This window comes from Chiloscyllium punctatum, chromosome 1 (assembly GCF_047496795.1).
Source record: "Chiloscyllium punctatum isolate Juve2018m chromosome 1, sChiPun1.3, whole genome shotgun sequence".
Classification (NCBI taxonomy): domain Eukaryota; kingdom Metazoa; phylum Chordata; class Chondrichthyes; order Orectolobiformes; family Hemiscylliidae; genus Chiloscyllium; species Chiloscyllium punctatum.
Window position 1 is genome coordinate 105027977 of NC_092739.1, and position 16770 is coordinate 105044746.

Below are 16770 nucleotides of genomic sequence, written 5' to 3' on the forward strand. Positions count from 1 at the left end.
GTTGACACTGGAAGAGGTTACATTGAAAACTCAGAAAAAATAAATACCTGTACTTTGAAATTTAAAATCATATCACTTCAATTGCTTTCTCTTTTTTTTTAAATGAATTGTTCATCTTTCCTGTATTGAAATCAAACAACTTCTTGCTGGATTGAAATTTAAGACATTTAACTATTAAATTGCTAAAACTCATCTAAAAGTTTACACAGTGACACTGGGTTATTCTGCTGAAGGGACTGTCACAGCTCAGTCTGGTCCAGCCCTCACTTGTGGTTCACATTTTTTTCAGTAGGAATTATACTGATCAAAAGAAAAATGATGACTTGCTCGCTCCCTTGCACATGTGGGTTGCTAAAACCATTTGTTATGTCCAAATGCAGGCAACTAATTGAACAGAATATAAATCCAAGCTCCAAAAATACACACAATCTAGTTATGCAATTGTTTTAAGAATACCATCTCCCAATGATTTTATGATCCTAGGACTATTGAATTAACTTTGGAAATTTGATGGCGTATCAATCTTTATAATACAGATAAATGTAAAAAACAAATTACCTACCTAACACCAAAAACATCGCTGAGATCATCGAGAACATTATTAAGTTTCACTTGTAGATCTTTTAAACTGTCACTTGCCTCAGAATCCAGCTATTAAAGATAGATATTATGTCAGTTTCAATACTTATAACAATACATCCCTAAATATACCACAGTATTTCTTTCTGAATGGAATCTAGATACCAAAGCGTCCCATTTGGAGGAGAGGGGCAGGCATCTGCAATGACAACGAAGCAACAGGGGAGAGGGAGAGAGAGAGAGTGAAAGAGAGAGAGAGAGTGAGAGTGAGAGTGAGAGTTCAACAAGATAGGAGACAGAACTAGAGAGTGAGGGAAGAAAAGAAAAAAAATTACAGAGTAAAATGAAAAGGTAAAAGCAGAAGTGAGGGCAGAAATGCTCCCTAACTTGCCTCACTGACATTGAAATATTGTAGGATTACTTCCATTCACCTATGATGTCTAAATTTTTACCTCTTGTATTTATAATCAATTATTCCCTCCATATCCATGGATATTTTCAATATCTTATCCAAACTAAACACTCTCCTGGCCAAGCTACATAATTCTTCCCAGCCATATGCGATCCTCCCACCTCCACCTTCTATTATCTCTGCCATGTTTCCTTTTTTCCCCTCTAGGTTCTATTCCATCTCATCCCCACCCCCGCCCCCGCCCCCGCTCCCGCTCCCGCTCCCGCTCCCGCTCCCAAAAAAACTGCAATGCCCTCTAGGAATTCATCCCTCTCAGAAACTGACCTCCAAACCATTTTGTTCTTTCCCCACCTAATTACTGACGACTCAACATTTTGTGCTGTTCCTAATGCTAGCTAACAATGTTAATTCTGTTCTGTATCCAGAGTTTCACCTCTCATCCTTTCATAATTGCTGTCAGCAATGCTACTCAAAGACCCATCTCTGAATAATCAATCTTCTACTGCAAACATTGTAACGCTATCTCTTAATTTTGATCAAGATGATTGAACATGTCATGTGTAAGTGTGCTAGTAGCTTTTACAGTTCAAATTGCTTCACTGCTATTTAATGCCTTTGTTGCAGCTCCACAATATACAGGTGACTTTTACAATGACCATGAAGTCATCAATTAATAAGGGTAAGAACAGGTGAAGGTGATTTAGCCCTTCAAGATTGCTCCATGGTTTTTCTTCTCCTGATTCCCACTGACTCCTGCTTTGTGAGGTCTCCTTGATGGCACACTCAGTCAAATGCAGCTTTGAAATTAAGGGCAGCCAATCTCAGCTCACCCTCTGGAATTCATCTTTTTATGTCCAAGCTTGAACTACTGCTGTATGAGCAGCTGAGTGACCTTGGCAGAACTCAAATTGCACATCAGTGAACAAATTATTGCGAAGAAAGTGTTGTTTGATAACATTTTACTGATGGTTAAGAATAGATTAATGGGGCTGTAACTGGCTGGATTGGATTTCTCATGCTTTTTGTGTATAAGACATAGCTTGAAAATAGTCAACATTATCAGGTAAATGTCAGTGCTTTAGCGGATTTGGAACAGCTTGGTTTAGGGTGTGATGACATCTCGTTTTTAGGTCCTCCCACCCCCTTCACTGTACCAGGGCTGACCCCTGGTTTGACAGTAATGGTAAAGTAAGAAGAAGGGCTTATGTCCAAAACGTCGATTCTCCTGTTCCTTGGATGCTGCCTGACCTGCTGCGCTTTTCCAGCAACACATTTTTCAGCTAAAGTAAGGATCTGCCAGGCCATGAGGTTGCTGATTGCGGGGAGTACGACTCGGCTGCTGCTGCTACTGCTAATGGCCTACAGATGCCCAGTCTCGAGTTGCTAGATCTGTTCAAGGTCTGTCCGATTTAGGGGTAGTACCACACAACATGATGGGGGTAGCCTCAATGTGAAGATAGAAGTTCATGCCCACAAAGTCTGTGGTGGTCACTCCAACCTGATACTATTATCATTAGGTACGTCCTCAGCAGGCAGATAGGGGAGACTGAAGTGAGGTTTGCTTTTCTCCCTTGTTGGTTCACTCAATACTTGCTGCAAACCCAATCTCAGAATTACGTCCTTTAGATTGGAACAGCTTGATCATCAGTGCTGTGCTACTCTTGATGATGGACAGTGAAATTTCCCACCCAGAGCGCATTCTGCAACCTTGTCACTCTTAGTGCTTCCATTTAAGCAGTGTTCAACATAGTCGATAACTGACTCATCATATGAGGGTAGGCAGTAGGTGGCAATCAGCAGGAGGTTTACATGTCTATGCTTGACACAATGCCACAAAACTTTGTGGGGTCTGAAGTCATGTTGAGGACTTACATGGCAAATCTTTCCTGACTGTATACCACTATGCCATCAGCTCTTCTGGGTAGGTCTTGCTAGTGGTACAGGACATACCTCGGGCTGATGATGATGGTTACTGGGTTTTCGTCTGTAAGATAGCATTCTGTCGGTGTGACTATGAGAGGCTGTTTCTTGACTAGTCTGTGAAACAGCTCTCCCAATTTTGGCACAAAGCACGAGGTATCAGTGAGGATGACCCCTTAATGAGTGCTGACAGGGCCAATTTGTCATTCACATTTTAGTGCCAAGAGCTGACTGGTTTCAAAGCTTTTTTGAACACAAATGAACCCGATAGGTTCTTACAACAATTGACAATGGTTTCTTGGTCACCATTGGACTTTTAATTGCCCATATTTTTGGTTCAAACTGGCCATTGTACAATACAAACTCGAATTCCCAGACTATCATCTGGTTGAATGATAGGGTATGTGAAACAGGAGACTGCCTCGAGGTGCACTGGAATAAATGAGTAAGGAGGTGACAAAGAGCTTCAGCAGGGCAGGCTGAAACACAGTGAAGCAAAACATTTCATCATTCTAGAAAACCATTGCTGCCTCAACAGGCTAAACATTTTAAGCCTTTAAGATTACATTTTAATGATTAATTAGATTTACAGATAATATTTGTGGAGTTGACTAAAACAAGGGGACATCACCCATGAAACCTTTTCTCTTGATGGACAGATCAATGACTAGGTGGGGGTGGGGGTGGGGGTGGGGGTGGTGCACAGATTTATTGTAAGGGGCAGAAGGTTTAGAGGAAATGTGAAAAAGAACATTTTCACCCGGCGAGTAGTGGGAATCTGGAACTCTGCCTGTAAGAGTAATCGCGGCAGAAACTCTCATAACATCAAAAGAATATTACATCCTATGTACAAACAAAACAAAAGCCTCGTGAAAAAAACATAGAAACAAGATACTATCCTTTAAGCCTGCTCCATCATTCAATAAAATCATGTCTGAAATAAAATCAATATACTGCAGATGTTGGAAATCAAAGTAGAAAATTCTGGAGAATTGCAAAGGCATACAAGGGCCAAGTGCCGGAAAATGAGTTTACAATAGTTGGGTGATTATTTTTGCCTGGTGTGGATGCAATAGGACAAAAGGCTTTTTTTTGTGCTGTAGATTGCTATTAAATCAGGTCTCCCTTTTATGACAGATGAAAAGAAATTATTAGAGTGTAGAGTTTCCTTCCCCAGATGGTGGTGGAACCTTGCCCTTTTAAATTCATTGAAAGTGCAGTCACATTTTTGATGGACAAGGTTTCTTGGAGGTAAACATAAAACGGTGGAGTTGAGATCATGATAAGATCAATCAGAAACAACAGGAATGGCAGCCTTTTTGGTGACAGAAACAGAGTTGACGTTTTGAGTCTGATATGACTCTTCTTCATGCTGACTTTCTCAAGAATTTTCTACTTTGATTTCCAACATCTGCAGTATATTGATTATATTTCAGACATAATTTTATTGAATGATGGAGCAGGCTTAAAGGATAGTATCTTGTTTCTATGTTTTTTTCACAAGGTTTTTGTTTTATTTGTACATAGGATGTAAGCATCGCTGGTTAGGGTCTATCCTTAACAGAACAATTCATCTACAACCATATTCTGTGGGTTTGATGTTACATACAGGCCAGATCAGTCAAAGATGGCAGATTTCCTTCCTTAAAGAACATTAGTGAACCAGATGGGTTTCTGTCATGATCAATTGTCGTCATATGGTTGCCTCTAATTTAGCTTATTATTCTAGATTTCCTTCAATTCTAGAGGTAAAAACAATGACTGCAGATGCTGGAAACCAGATTCTGGATTAGTGGTGCTGGAAGAGCACAGCAGTTCAGGCAGCATCCAAGGAGCTTCGAAATCGACATTTCGGGCAAAAGCCCTTCATCAGGAATAAAGGCAGAGAGCCTGAAGGGTGGAGAGTTAAGCTAGAGGAGGGTGGGGGTGGGGAGAAAGTAGCATAGAGTACAATGGGTGAGTGGGGGAGGGGATGAAGGTGATAGGTCAAGGAGGAGAGGGTGGAGTGGATAGGTGGAAAAGGAGATAGGCAGGTAGGACAAGTACAGACAAGTCATGGGGACAGTACTGAGCTGGAAGTTTCGAACTAGGGTGAGGTTGGGGAAGGGGAAATGAGGAAACTGTTGAATTCCACATTGATGCCCTGGGGTTGAAGTGTTCCGAGGCGGAAGATGAGGCGTTCTTCCTCGAGGCGTCTGGTGGTGAGGGAGCGGCAGTGAAGGAGGCCCAGGACCTCCATGTCCTCGGCAGAATGGGAGGGGGAGTTGAAATGTTGGGCCACGGGCCGGTGTGGTTGATTGGTGCAGGTGTCCCGGAGATGTTCCCTAAAGCGCTCTGCTTGGAGGCGCCCAGTCTCCCCAATGTAGAGGAGACCACATCGGGAGCAACGGATACAATAAATGATATTAGTGGATGTGCAAGTAAAACTTTGATGGATGTGGAAGGCTCCTTTAGGGCCTTGGATAGAGATGAGGGAGGAGGTGTGGGCGCAGGTTTTACAGTTCCTGCGGTGGCAGGGGAAAGTGCCAGGATGGGAGGGTGGGTTGTAGGAGGGCGTGGACCTGACCAGGTAGTCACGGAGGGAACGGTCTTTGCGGAAGGGTGAAAGGAGTGGGGAGGGAAATATATCCCTGGTGGTGGGGTCTGTTTGGAGGTGGCGGAAATGTCGGTGGATGATTTGGTTTATATGAAGGTTGATAGGGTGGAAGGTGAGCACCAGGGGCGTTCTGTCCTTGTTACGATTGGAGGGCTGGGGTCTGAGGGCAGAGGTGCGGGATGTAGACGAGATGGGTTCTTTCAATTCTAGTTTCACTGTGTGTCATGGTGGAATCTGAATCCATGTCCCCAGGATATTAGCCTGGGATTCTAGACATTTGCCACTTGGTGGCAGAAGCAGAATCTTTGAATATTTCTAAGGCAGATGTAGATGGATTCCTGATAAGCAAGGAGGTGAGAGAGATTACCAGGAGTAGGCAGGAATGTGGAGTAATTTGACCACCTGTGATCTTAATGATTGGTGGAGCAGACTCAACAGACTGAATCTGTACCTTGTATATACATGCTGGATGACTGTGTATTCTGATTTACTAATCTGCTAGTCTCATCCTAAGTATAATAAACATAGTTCCCATGAATAGAATTACAAAGCACAGCTTCAAGCACACAAACGTTATTTCAACTTTAACAAAAACTACTTACTGCTTCAGCCACACAAATGAGTTACAAACGCACAGCAATTATGGGAATATTTCATAAAATGTAGACAAATTTATATATTCACATATTTCCAATTTTAAAGAATGAGTTGTGAGGTGGTATGTACAAGGTGGTGTTAGGGCTGAATGTTGACTGCAATACAGCTGCAGCCACCTTCTGAAGCAGTTCAAAAAGAACTTAGACAATTGCTCCACAGTTTTTATATTTCTGATGAAAAAAGCTGGGTTCATGGAGAAGTTTAGTTGCTGATTAAAGGTTAACAAGCAGCAGAACATGCTTGCACTAAAGTACATAGATATACAAATGTGCACATAGAGAGCTCTGTTTTCCAGTTCAAAAATGAGTGAGCATTGTCTGCAAATGTGACCAATTCTCTTACTTTGCATTGTTCAATGCTCCACTCCCTGCTGCTTTAGGGGAAAGGGAGGATTATTTCAGTGGCTAATGCCACACTTGACAACTGACTAAGATTGCAAACTTAACATCCCAGATTTAGTACAGGTTTAGCATTTTCTTTAATTTAGTTTTGTGTGTCACAGCCAAGGCTACGTCTTTCTGTACATCCCAAATCCCCCTTAACTGAGTGCCTTCTTGAACCACCTTATGGGGGCAGTTAAGAGTCAGCTTTATTTCGAAGGATTGGAGACAGATGTAGACAATTTCCTTACCTAAAGCACAATAGTGACAATCAATACTAGTTTCATGAACCCCACCACTGACACTAGTTTTACATTTTAGAATTATTAATTGAATTTAAACTACACTAACTATGTGATAGGATATGAATCAATGTACCCAGAAAAATAGCTTGATGACAATTCAAGTCACTTCCCCTCTCTGATGCAATTGGCAAACATATTACAGTCAGTTAGCTGTATGTAGATACCTTCAAAATAGTTTCCAAAATATTTCAAAACAGATTTCCTGCTCTTGATACTGAAATATATTTATAGGTCACTTTTCTAACGCTCATATCTTAGCTTCCCAGTTAATTTGTCATTATTTAATGGTCTACTGCTGATTGGAATGAAATTTTGCTACTTGTGTATTTTGAAGCTAGTGTCACAGAAGAGAAGATGCATTTTTATTTGTAAGGGCTCTGAAATTATGCTTCATGACTTGCAGACAAAAAGTATCACTGCTTCGAACAGCATTTTACAACATCATTAAAATTCTGGTCTGTACAGAGGGAACCTAGAAGTTCTGTCTCTTACCTCTTTTCCACCCATAGCTTCAAACATCTTTTCCAGCTGAACCCGCAGTTGTTGTACATTATTCATCAGAATACAAGGCTAGTGGATAGAAATGCAAAATTGTTCAATAAAACATTGCTCCAGATTATTTGAATTTCATCCAAATCTGCATTCAGTCTTGTGCATGTTATACAGCTTTAATGAGTTTCATTGATATGAAGGTTACTGTTCAACTTGCAATTCTCGCTGAGTTAAATCAGTTCATTAATGTAATGCCACAGCATAGAAGTATTGATAAAAGATAAAAAACAAAGAATTGTGGTTGATAAATACTTTCAGACTGGAGGAGCGCAGGAATACAATTCCATATAAATATGTATTGGAACAATCGTCCTTCTCAATATTTATATGTATGAGTTGAACTTGAGTAAATGTACGAGAAAATTGTCGACACACAGGGAAACAGGAGTAAAAATAATTGGAATGCTCTTCAAAAGATTCAATGAGCAGAATAGCCCCTTTCAGTGCTGTATTGATCTCTGATTCTTGGCATTGATCTTATCTGTGAGGCATGTTGTTAGCCGAGGTAGCAGTGGTTAAGTTGGGAGTGGGAAGTCCAAAAGAACAGACTTTTCAAATGTCTTAATAAAACCAAAATAACTGTGGATGCTGTAAAATCAGACACAAAAATAAAAATTGCTGGAAAAGCTCAGTAGGTTTGGCAGCATCTTTGGAGAGAAATCAGAGTTAATGTTTTGAGTCAAGTGACCCTTCCTCAGAATTGAGTTCTGAGGAAGGGTTACTTGAATTAAAATGTTAACTCTGGTCTCTTTCAGAGATGCTGTCAGACCTGCTGAGCTTTTCCAGCAATTTCTATTCTCAGATGTATTGCAGTTATTAACATTTATTAATATTTTCTGTTAGTTTTCCATCTATAGCCAGCCTGATTGACAGTTGCCTGTTGGGCTAAAAAGCTGCAGTAGAAGTCAGCAGCTGAGTAGGAACAGGTGGTGATTATGTGGCAGGGGAGATTATGAAGATGCTGGTGTGGGAACAGATGGTGACCATGGATGGTTTCCAATCACAATAATACGTGTCTAACAATAGGTGGGTGGAAGGATATTGGGCAAGTCACAGAGATTGCTGTTGGAGCAGTTCTACATCTAAGCTTGTTGAGCTTTAAGAAAACACTGCTGCTCCTCCTGGTCCACAAGCAGTGTTGTAAAAGCTCTTATCTCATTGGATTAGCTATCTTTGCCTCCTTTCAACTGCTATTTTAGCCCAAACCAAGGTAAACCTGACTGACTGCCATTAAACAAAGATTAAATGTTAAAATGAAGGCACACAGCCTTATTCAAATCTTCAAATAACTATTTGTGCTGTAAACCTATCTATCTTGTTACAAATGCTCATGTATTCAAATGAAGAGCCTGAAGGTTTGGTTTTTTTTACCATTATTACTCTGTCAGTTCCAATTTATGCTGCACTCATCTGCATTTTCTACCACTTCCTATCACACTTTGATTATCATTCACTTCTTCAATGCCTTATACCTCTGCTCTCGTTTCTTTCTTGATTTTAAAAGTTTCCCCTTCAATTGAAACTACCTCCGGAGTGCACAATCTATGGCCTCTTGGCTGTATGGTCCAGCATCTGCCTCACTGACAAATGTATAACTCATTCACAGGGTTCCCATAATTAATAATTACACAACCTTACATGAGAGCAGTTATAACCCAGTTTAAAAAAAAAGCTGTTTCTCCAATCATAGGCTGTTTCCCTCCACGTGCTCTGCTTCAAGTTTATAGGGTGAGTCTACCCACAGCAAATGTCGGAGAAAACCAGTCTGTAATTTGAGCAGTAGCAAGCAGCCCATATCTTGGAGCAAAGAGCAGCCCCAGGCATGGAGCTAGGTGGTGAGCCTGTAGGTCAGGTATGGTGAAGGGGGCTTTCAGGGAATCTCTGGCTTGGTAGGGAGGGAAGGAAATAAATGAGGGGCCATGTGGAGAAAGCAATGTGCTGGGTGGGGATGGGAAACTGTAAATCAGGCAATGACAATGAGGGGGTGAGGGTGGGGTAGCGAGGTGGGAAATGATTACACTGAAGTCCTTCAGAGGAAAAAAACTTTCATTTCAATGCAAAATATTTGTTTTTGGGTAATAGTGCTGGCGGAAGTTGAAATGTTGCATTCCCATGCAAAAATGCTGGTCAACCCTGGTCTTGGAGGCAACGTATTAGCATAGATAGAGGATCATTTGACTAATAGGAAACAGAGAGGAACATAAATGGCTGTTTTCAGATTGACCGGATACGACAAATGTTGTGCCACAGTAATCAGTTTTGGAGCCTAAATTACTCAAATTATATTAATGACTTAGCTGAGGAGTCCAAATATTTGGTTTTTAAATTTGCTGATGATAAAAGATATGCAGGAAAGTAAATTGTGAAGAATACATGAACAGTCTGCAAAAGGATATAGATAGCTCAATGCAGAGGCAAACATTGGCAAAATTAACACAATGCAGGAAACTGTGAACTTCTCCATTTGGGCAAGAGGAATACAAAGAAACATATAACTTAAATGGAGAGAGATTTCAGAACTCTTTAGTACAGAGGGATCAGGAATCCTGATCCATGATTTATATAGAGCTAGTATACAGGTATAGCAAGTAATTCGGAAGGAAAATGGAATGTTCTTGTTTATTGCAAAGGGAATGAAACATAAATGTAAGGATGTTTTCAATGGAGAATTAGTCAGTCCACATCAGTTTTGACCTACTTATTACAGAAAGAACGTAAATAGACTCATGACAATTCAGACAAGGTTCATGGACTGACACTTGAGACGGAGGAATTATCTTTTGAGGATGGCTAGCCTTGTATCCATTGAAGTTTAGAAGTATGAAGGCAATCTTTATGAAACATGCTCATGAGGGACTTGACAGGGTTGATGCTGTTTCACCTTGTGGGAGAGACCTGAACTAAATGATACAATTAAAATCTGAATGGAGGTGGTTGGGGAGATTGGGGGAGCAGGAGAAGCGAGAGTGAATGATACTACCAGTTAAGACTGACATGTGAGGACTTCTTTTCTTTTAGAGTCTCTTGAGTCTTTGGAACTCTCTTCCCCAGTGAGTGATGGAGGAATCAATTACTTTTGAGTGCATAGATTCTTGATTCACAAAGGTGTCAACAGTTATCGGGGTAGGCAGGAATATGAAATTGAGGCCAGAGGCAGGTCAGCCATGATATTTTATAATGGTGGAACAGCCAGAGACACTGAATGGTCTGCTCCTGCTCCAAATGTATACATGTAAGATAAGCACAAGTTTATATAGATGGGAAGCAGAGCATTACAGTAGTCAAATTTATGGGTGAAAAAGGCAAGATGTGAATTTAAGCGACAGATGAGCAGAAGGATGATCCAAGTTAAGAACATCACAGAATTAATCAGGTAGTCTTATCAATTATGTCACTATGTGGTGGAGGTCAAACACAGCACTGAAGTTTGAATGTTCTGGTTAAGCTTAAAGACAAATATCAGGAAATAAAATGCAGCTGGGGCAAAGGTCAGTCTTCCCTATTAATAGTTGCAGGAATGTTTGTGTCATCCAGCATTGATTATGGACAATTTTCAGAAGACATCGATTAGTTGATTGCAATGAATGATGCTAAATCAAATTCATGCAGAGAAATATGGTATGATAAAGATGCCCAGGAACAAAATTTTGGACAAACGCATTAAATTATGCAATAAAAACAGAATTCTATAAAATGGTAGGTCAATGCTAATTTTGTACAAAACCATATGATCTTACATTTTATTAATAGGAACATAAATACCTTTCTTCTGTTACAGAGAGATAGCTAAATCTTAAACAATAACTTAGTCAGAATTAGAATAAAGAAAATATACTGACTAGTGTCTCCTTAGAACAGTAGCTCTTAAAGTTCTTCAGAATAATGTCGGCATACTGTAGCAGCACTTTGCTTATTGTCTGCCAAATAGAAAGAAACATTTATGACCTCAATTCCTTCTGCAAATGTTCATGAGCAATAAACATGTTATTAATTGCTAACAATAAACAGAGTTGGTACAAATTTTAAATACAAGTTTACTGGATGCAGGTTTGCTCGCTGAGCTGGAAATGACTGCCAGACTACTCAGACTTCTTGGCATCATGGTAGCCCACAAACCCACCAACACACTAAAACAACAGCTAATGAACTTGAAAGACCCGATGCAGACAACAAGGAAAAGTAATGTCATTTACAAAATACCTTGCAAGAATTGTAACAAACACTACATTGGACAAATAGGCAGAAAAATTGTCACCAGGATACATGAACATCAAGTAGCCACAAAAAAGACATGACCTCTCTCATTAGTATCCTTATATACAGATAAGGAAGGACACCACTTCGACTGGGACAACCTATGTCTCAGTAAACTTCATTACACAGAAATTAAACATCAACACAAAACATCATTTTGAAGTCTGCTTAGCGTATACAATGAATTATAGTATTATCAGAAGCAACAGCAAAACTAATCAATTACATGTTTAAAAGTAGGAGAAAAAAGACAAACAATTAATTTCTGACTTGAACTTACTGCCTGGAGTCTTGCAGCTGCCGTTCTGAGGCAGATGCCAAACCACTAAACTTGCACAGTGTGCTCAGGATACTCCAGCTACCTGATCTCTTTTTATGGGCCTTCCAGCATCCTTCCTGAATTAGCAGGAATTGATGGATGATTTAAGGAAGCAAGAGAACACGTGGGCATTTGAAGGAATGGTTTATGGATAATCAAATTGGAAGAGGTGGTCAGGCCAGCATTATGACTGTGGGAGAGAAGCATACTCACTCCTCCATGACTGCAAACAAAGTTACCTGTCAGGGTCTTCTCTGGCCTTGTTTTGTTTTGTCAAAACGTTGGCCTGGTCTAGATGTCACACAGCTTTGCCACACAGACACCATGTTAAAATTTCAATCTGGACCTCACAGATATCTTTGGACCTTGCTGTCATTTGGTGTGTGTTCCTCTTTATTGTTCACAGTAGAATTGGATGGTGTAAATTAAAATAGCTATTTTAACTGACTGACTACCTGGTTCTGTTGGTGGGAAGGGTTAAAATTGATCCTTTACTAAGAAAACAATGATGTAACAAGTCACTACCAAAGTTCACATGTTGTCATCAAATCCTTTCAGCTTGAAATTTTGAAAAGAATATTTTTACCTTTGCAAATCGCCTCATGTAATGAGCAACTATCTCTGGATCAGGACACTCGAGTTTCTTGATAATTTCAAAACTCTGATTTAATTGTGTGAAAACATCCACCACCGAGCAGGAGAATAAAGCATGCTCAGATGTTTGCTGGAACTGATGTACAACATACAAATTCAGTAAAGAAATCAAAGAATTTAAAATGAATACAATAAAAAAAACTTAGAGAACACGTGTTAAATGTTCTAATTCCCAAATTATACATTAACTGCTTGGATTCACTTTGGATTCCATTAATCAAAACGGAATTCTTGTTTACAGTTTAGGAGATTCAGGAATGCTTTCTTTCTATTTGATACTTTTACATTTTTATGTTGTGCCATAGTTAAAGTAATCGGAACACTTTTTTCATTTGCAACCAGAAGCAAAACACCACTATTCCTTATCAGTCTTCAGTTTTCAAGAATGCTAGGAGTTTCAAAATGTAATTTAATATTAAACAACACAAGTCAAAAATAGGTTAGACAGAGTCCACTAATATACATTTCTAGTTAGAGTTTGATTTCAATGTACTCATCACAAAATCGAACTCCATCATTATAAGAGGCCATTATAGATGTGCACATTCTAACCCTTCTGTCAATATCAGATCAGCCTTTTGTGAAGAAACTTTTCGAAACAGATGTATACATTTTCATTTTTGTGGCTGTTTCACTGAGGATGGCGCCTACAATCACCAGGCCCCCGACTATATCAGTTTGTCTTTGGCAACTGGGTCAACCAATACTTTACTTCCTTCACCGTCAGGATAGATTACCTAAACTGTGCTGGAAATATGGTTTAGATGGGCCAGGGTGTGCCCACAAACTTGGGAGGAGCGTATTGCTAACGTGAGGCAGAAACTAGATTTTTGGGAGCACCGCTCCCTCTCAATTGTGGGTAAAATTCTGGTCATGAGGTGTGGGATACTGTCGGTGTTGTACATGGTGCAGGTCTGGCCTATTCTCAGAACCTGCACTGTCGCAGTCACCCAAGCCATCTTGCACTTCGTCCGAAGATCTAAGATGGACCACATCTACAAAGACATCATGTTACAAAGCTCTGGATAAGGAGGTAGTGGTGGTGGTGGAGGTCGGGGGTAAATACCCAATAATATTCTTATCCTGATGACCACCCATATGTATGTTTGCATTCAGCTGTGCCTTGAATTTCAGTATGAAAACACCAAGTGTTACTACAAACTGAGGTTCTGCCTGTCTCTGGTGTTGCAGAGGATGGGTCTGACCTTGAACCAAGTAGTTGGACTGTTCCATATCACAAGTCCTTCGTGGAGAAATTTATAAAGAAAAACACCTTTGACCATCAGGAAGTGGTCAGTACATAGTGTCTTCGACACTCTGCAGGAAAACGAGAGGGTAGATCTTGTTGGATTGTTTCCTGAGCAGACTGTCAAACTCATTTGGCAGAATGTGTTATTGCCAGAACTTTCCAACAAGCACCAAGAAATAGTTTAGCTGATGGAGGGATGGGCACTGCCTATCATATCCTTTATGTATGTGTAGTCTCTCTGCGCCATTGCACACTACCCACAAGGCAGGTGTAGAGGGGTACAGACTATCACACATTTTCTTCTTCAATGTGCTTTTACAAAGGAAATCTGCAGAAGATGCAGTGGTTCTTGTCAAGGTTTGTTCCAAGTAGTTCCATGATTCAGGACTCTGGGCTGTATGGTCCGTTTCCTGGGATACACACCAAAACAAACATGGACTGCATCTGGAGGACCATCAATTCAATGAAATCTTTGGTCTGCCAAAAACATGTTGCTTTTTGAGAGTATGGAATTTACCTCGACAGAGTATTGCAGACTGGCACATTCCAAGGTCCAGGACCACGTGCTGAGGGACACAGTTTGGGACAACTGCCATCAGGGTACAGTGGGGAAAGACCACTGTCTAAAGGCTTTCAGTCAAAGTACAATGGAGGTCTGTTCAGTTATCGGTGCCTCAAATGCATGTAGATATAGTATCTTGTATAAATAAAAAATGCCTGGGTTTGGAACTATCAGGAAAGTCAAACTCCAATGTTTGTTTGATCTCCATATGCTAAAATTATAGAAAAATGAATTGCTTTAGTGACAATACATGGATTTTTTTTTTCTCGGAATATAGTATATTTTTGAAATAAACAAAAATCTCAGTTTGGCATGGGGAAGCTTGGCATTGGATTTTCTCTCAAACTGCTTCTGGGAAGTCTCCAACAAAGCTCCCTGCTATTTTCTCAGTCCACTTGCTCCAATCCCATCTCCTCAAGGCTAGGAAATTCAGCCCATTAATTCTTGTAGCTAAGACTAATGCAATGCTCAGGAGAACTGCTTTGCAGAGACACAAAAAGGAAAATCAAAACAGGCTTCATAAAATACTTTGGTTTGCATATAGACTGGAGACTGTCTGCACTCTGTTGAAATGTCAGTCCTTGAAGTCTGCTATGTCAGAACTATATAGCCATTGTAGGAGAACTTCCCAACAGAGGCTGGGGAGCAGTACTTAACTAAATCTGAAACTGGAAGGTCAGATAAAAATCAAAGTAGCATCCCTACTAGCTCTAAGCTCTGACTCCTGTACCAAACATACACCCGGAGATATTATATTGGGTAGGGGATGGGTGCAGTGCCTGGTGAGAAGGTAGAAGGTATACCTACAAGTTCAAATAGCTGAAATAAATACAATAGGAGTGTTTTTGAGATTGCTTAGTATCAAAAGGCAGTTCCTTATCAAATATCTAACTTTCAATTTTCCAAACAAGCTTAACATAAATCCTGGATACATACCCCATCTTTTTTATCTCTCTCAAGAGCTCCATGTAGGAATTCTAATGAAACCTCCTCATTCTCATCCAACCACTGCATTACAAATTGTTCAAACCACCTAGAGTATGCAAGACCAAATCCAGTCATCAAGGTGTAAATGAACTTCAGATAAACTTATAATGAGTCAGTTAGCATTTTTTCAGTCATATTATTAGTATTTTAATACACAGAAAATTCTTGAAAGTCAAAAAGAAATACAACACTATGAATCATGCACTAATGACCTCAGGCCCAGAAATGAAAGCAGCACATTCAATCCTGTAGGCTTGTTAATTCCTCCTTTTTAACATCTGGGGCTTACAACAGAATTGGGAGAGCTAATTCAGACTAGCCTAGCGATATCTTGACATAATTAAAATCACCAGATTATACCTTAGAGTCAATGTCCCAAGCACCAGTATCACTATCCCACGAATATTCTAGTCCACTGGCAGGATAAACTCAATAAAGGCACAGTGGAATACAATTGGATGGCAATTGCTTGGGGTTCCTCAACATTTGACTTCAGACACAGTAGCATCAAGTCAAACACGGGCAAGGTAGCCAACATACTGCCCTCCTTCAGCTGATTAATCATGCCTTCTTCATGTCCAACATGACTTGGAAGAAGTGCAGAGGGTGGCAAAGGTACAGAATCTACTCTGGATCGGGGAGTACAATGTCCATGTCCAAGAATGACTTAGTCGCACCACGACTAACGGGGTTACCAAGGCCTCAAGGAGCTAGATGTCAAATTGGTCCTGCAGCAGCCAACAACAAATCTAAATATAGACCTTGTATTCAAGAATCTACCGATCACAGATGTCCATGATACGATCAGCAGGAATGGCCTTTATTGAGTCAAAGTACTGTCTTCATATTGGGGATACTTCCATTATATTGAGTGGCTTTACCACCATTTATACAGGTTAGATTCAGATATGTGTAACAGCTCAAAACTAGGGATCTATAACACACTGATCTATCAACAGAAGCAGATTTATATTCAACCATAATCTGTATCCTTATAGCCTGACGTATCTCCACTCTACATTTCCTATCAAGCCAAGGGATTGTAGAAACATGGAAGACAGGTGCAGGAGTAGGCCAGTCGACTTCTCGAGCCTGATCGGTCATTCAATATGATCATGGCTGATTTTTGAGCTCAATACCCTAATCCCATCCTCCCGCATACCCTTTTGGCAAAATCTAAATCCATATCCTTCCTGAAAGCACATATGTTTTGGCCTTAGTGAAACTTTCTGTCGTAGCAAATTCCACAGGCTCACCACTCTCCAGATGAAGACATTTCTCCTCATTTCAGTCCTAAAATGTTTACCCATTATCCTTCAACTATGACCCCTGGCTCTGGACTCC

General features: G+C 40.2%; 1 protein-coding gene across 9 annotated transcripts in view; it reads right to left on the reverse strand.

The window, feature by feature from the left end:
* The window catches only part of LOC140478155 (protein unc-13 homolog B-like), a 566607-nt gene that overhangs the window by 59958 nt on the left and 489879 nt on the right, over positions 1 to 16770 (reverse strand). For all 9 annotated transcript variants that reach the window (XM_072571666.1, XM_072571665.1, XM_072571670.1 and 6 more), the window contains 5 exons: positions 15376 to 15472; positions 12561 to 12704; positions 11241 to 11318; positions 7342 to 7419; positions 563 to 651 (listed from right to left, as the gene is read on the reverse strand). In XM_072571666.1, coding sequence (XP_072427767.1) covers positions 563 to 651; positions 7342 to 7419; positions 11241 to 11318; positions 12561 to 12704; positions 15376 to 15472 — 486 coding nt within the window. The remainder of the gene's footprint in view (positions 1 to 562; positions 652 to 7341; positions 7420 to 11240; positions 11319 to 12560; positions 12705 to 15375; positions 15473 to 16770) is intronic.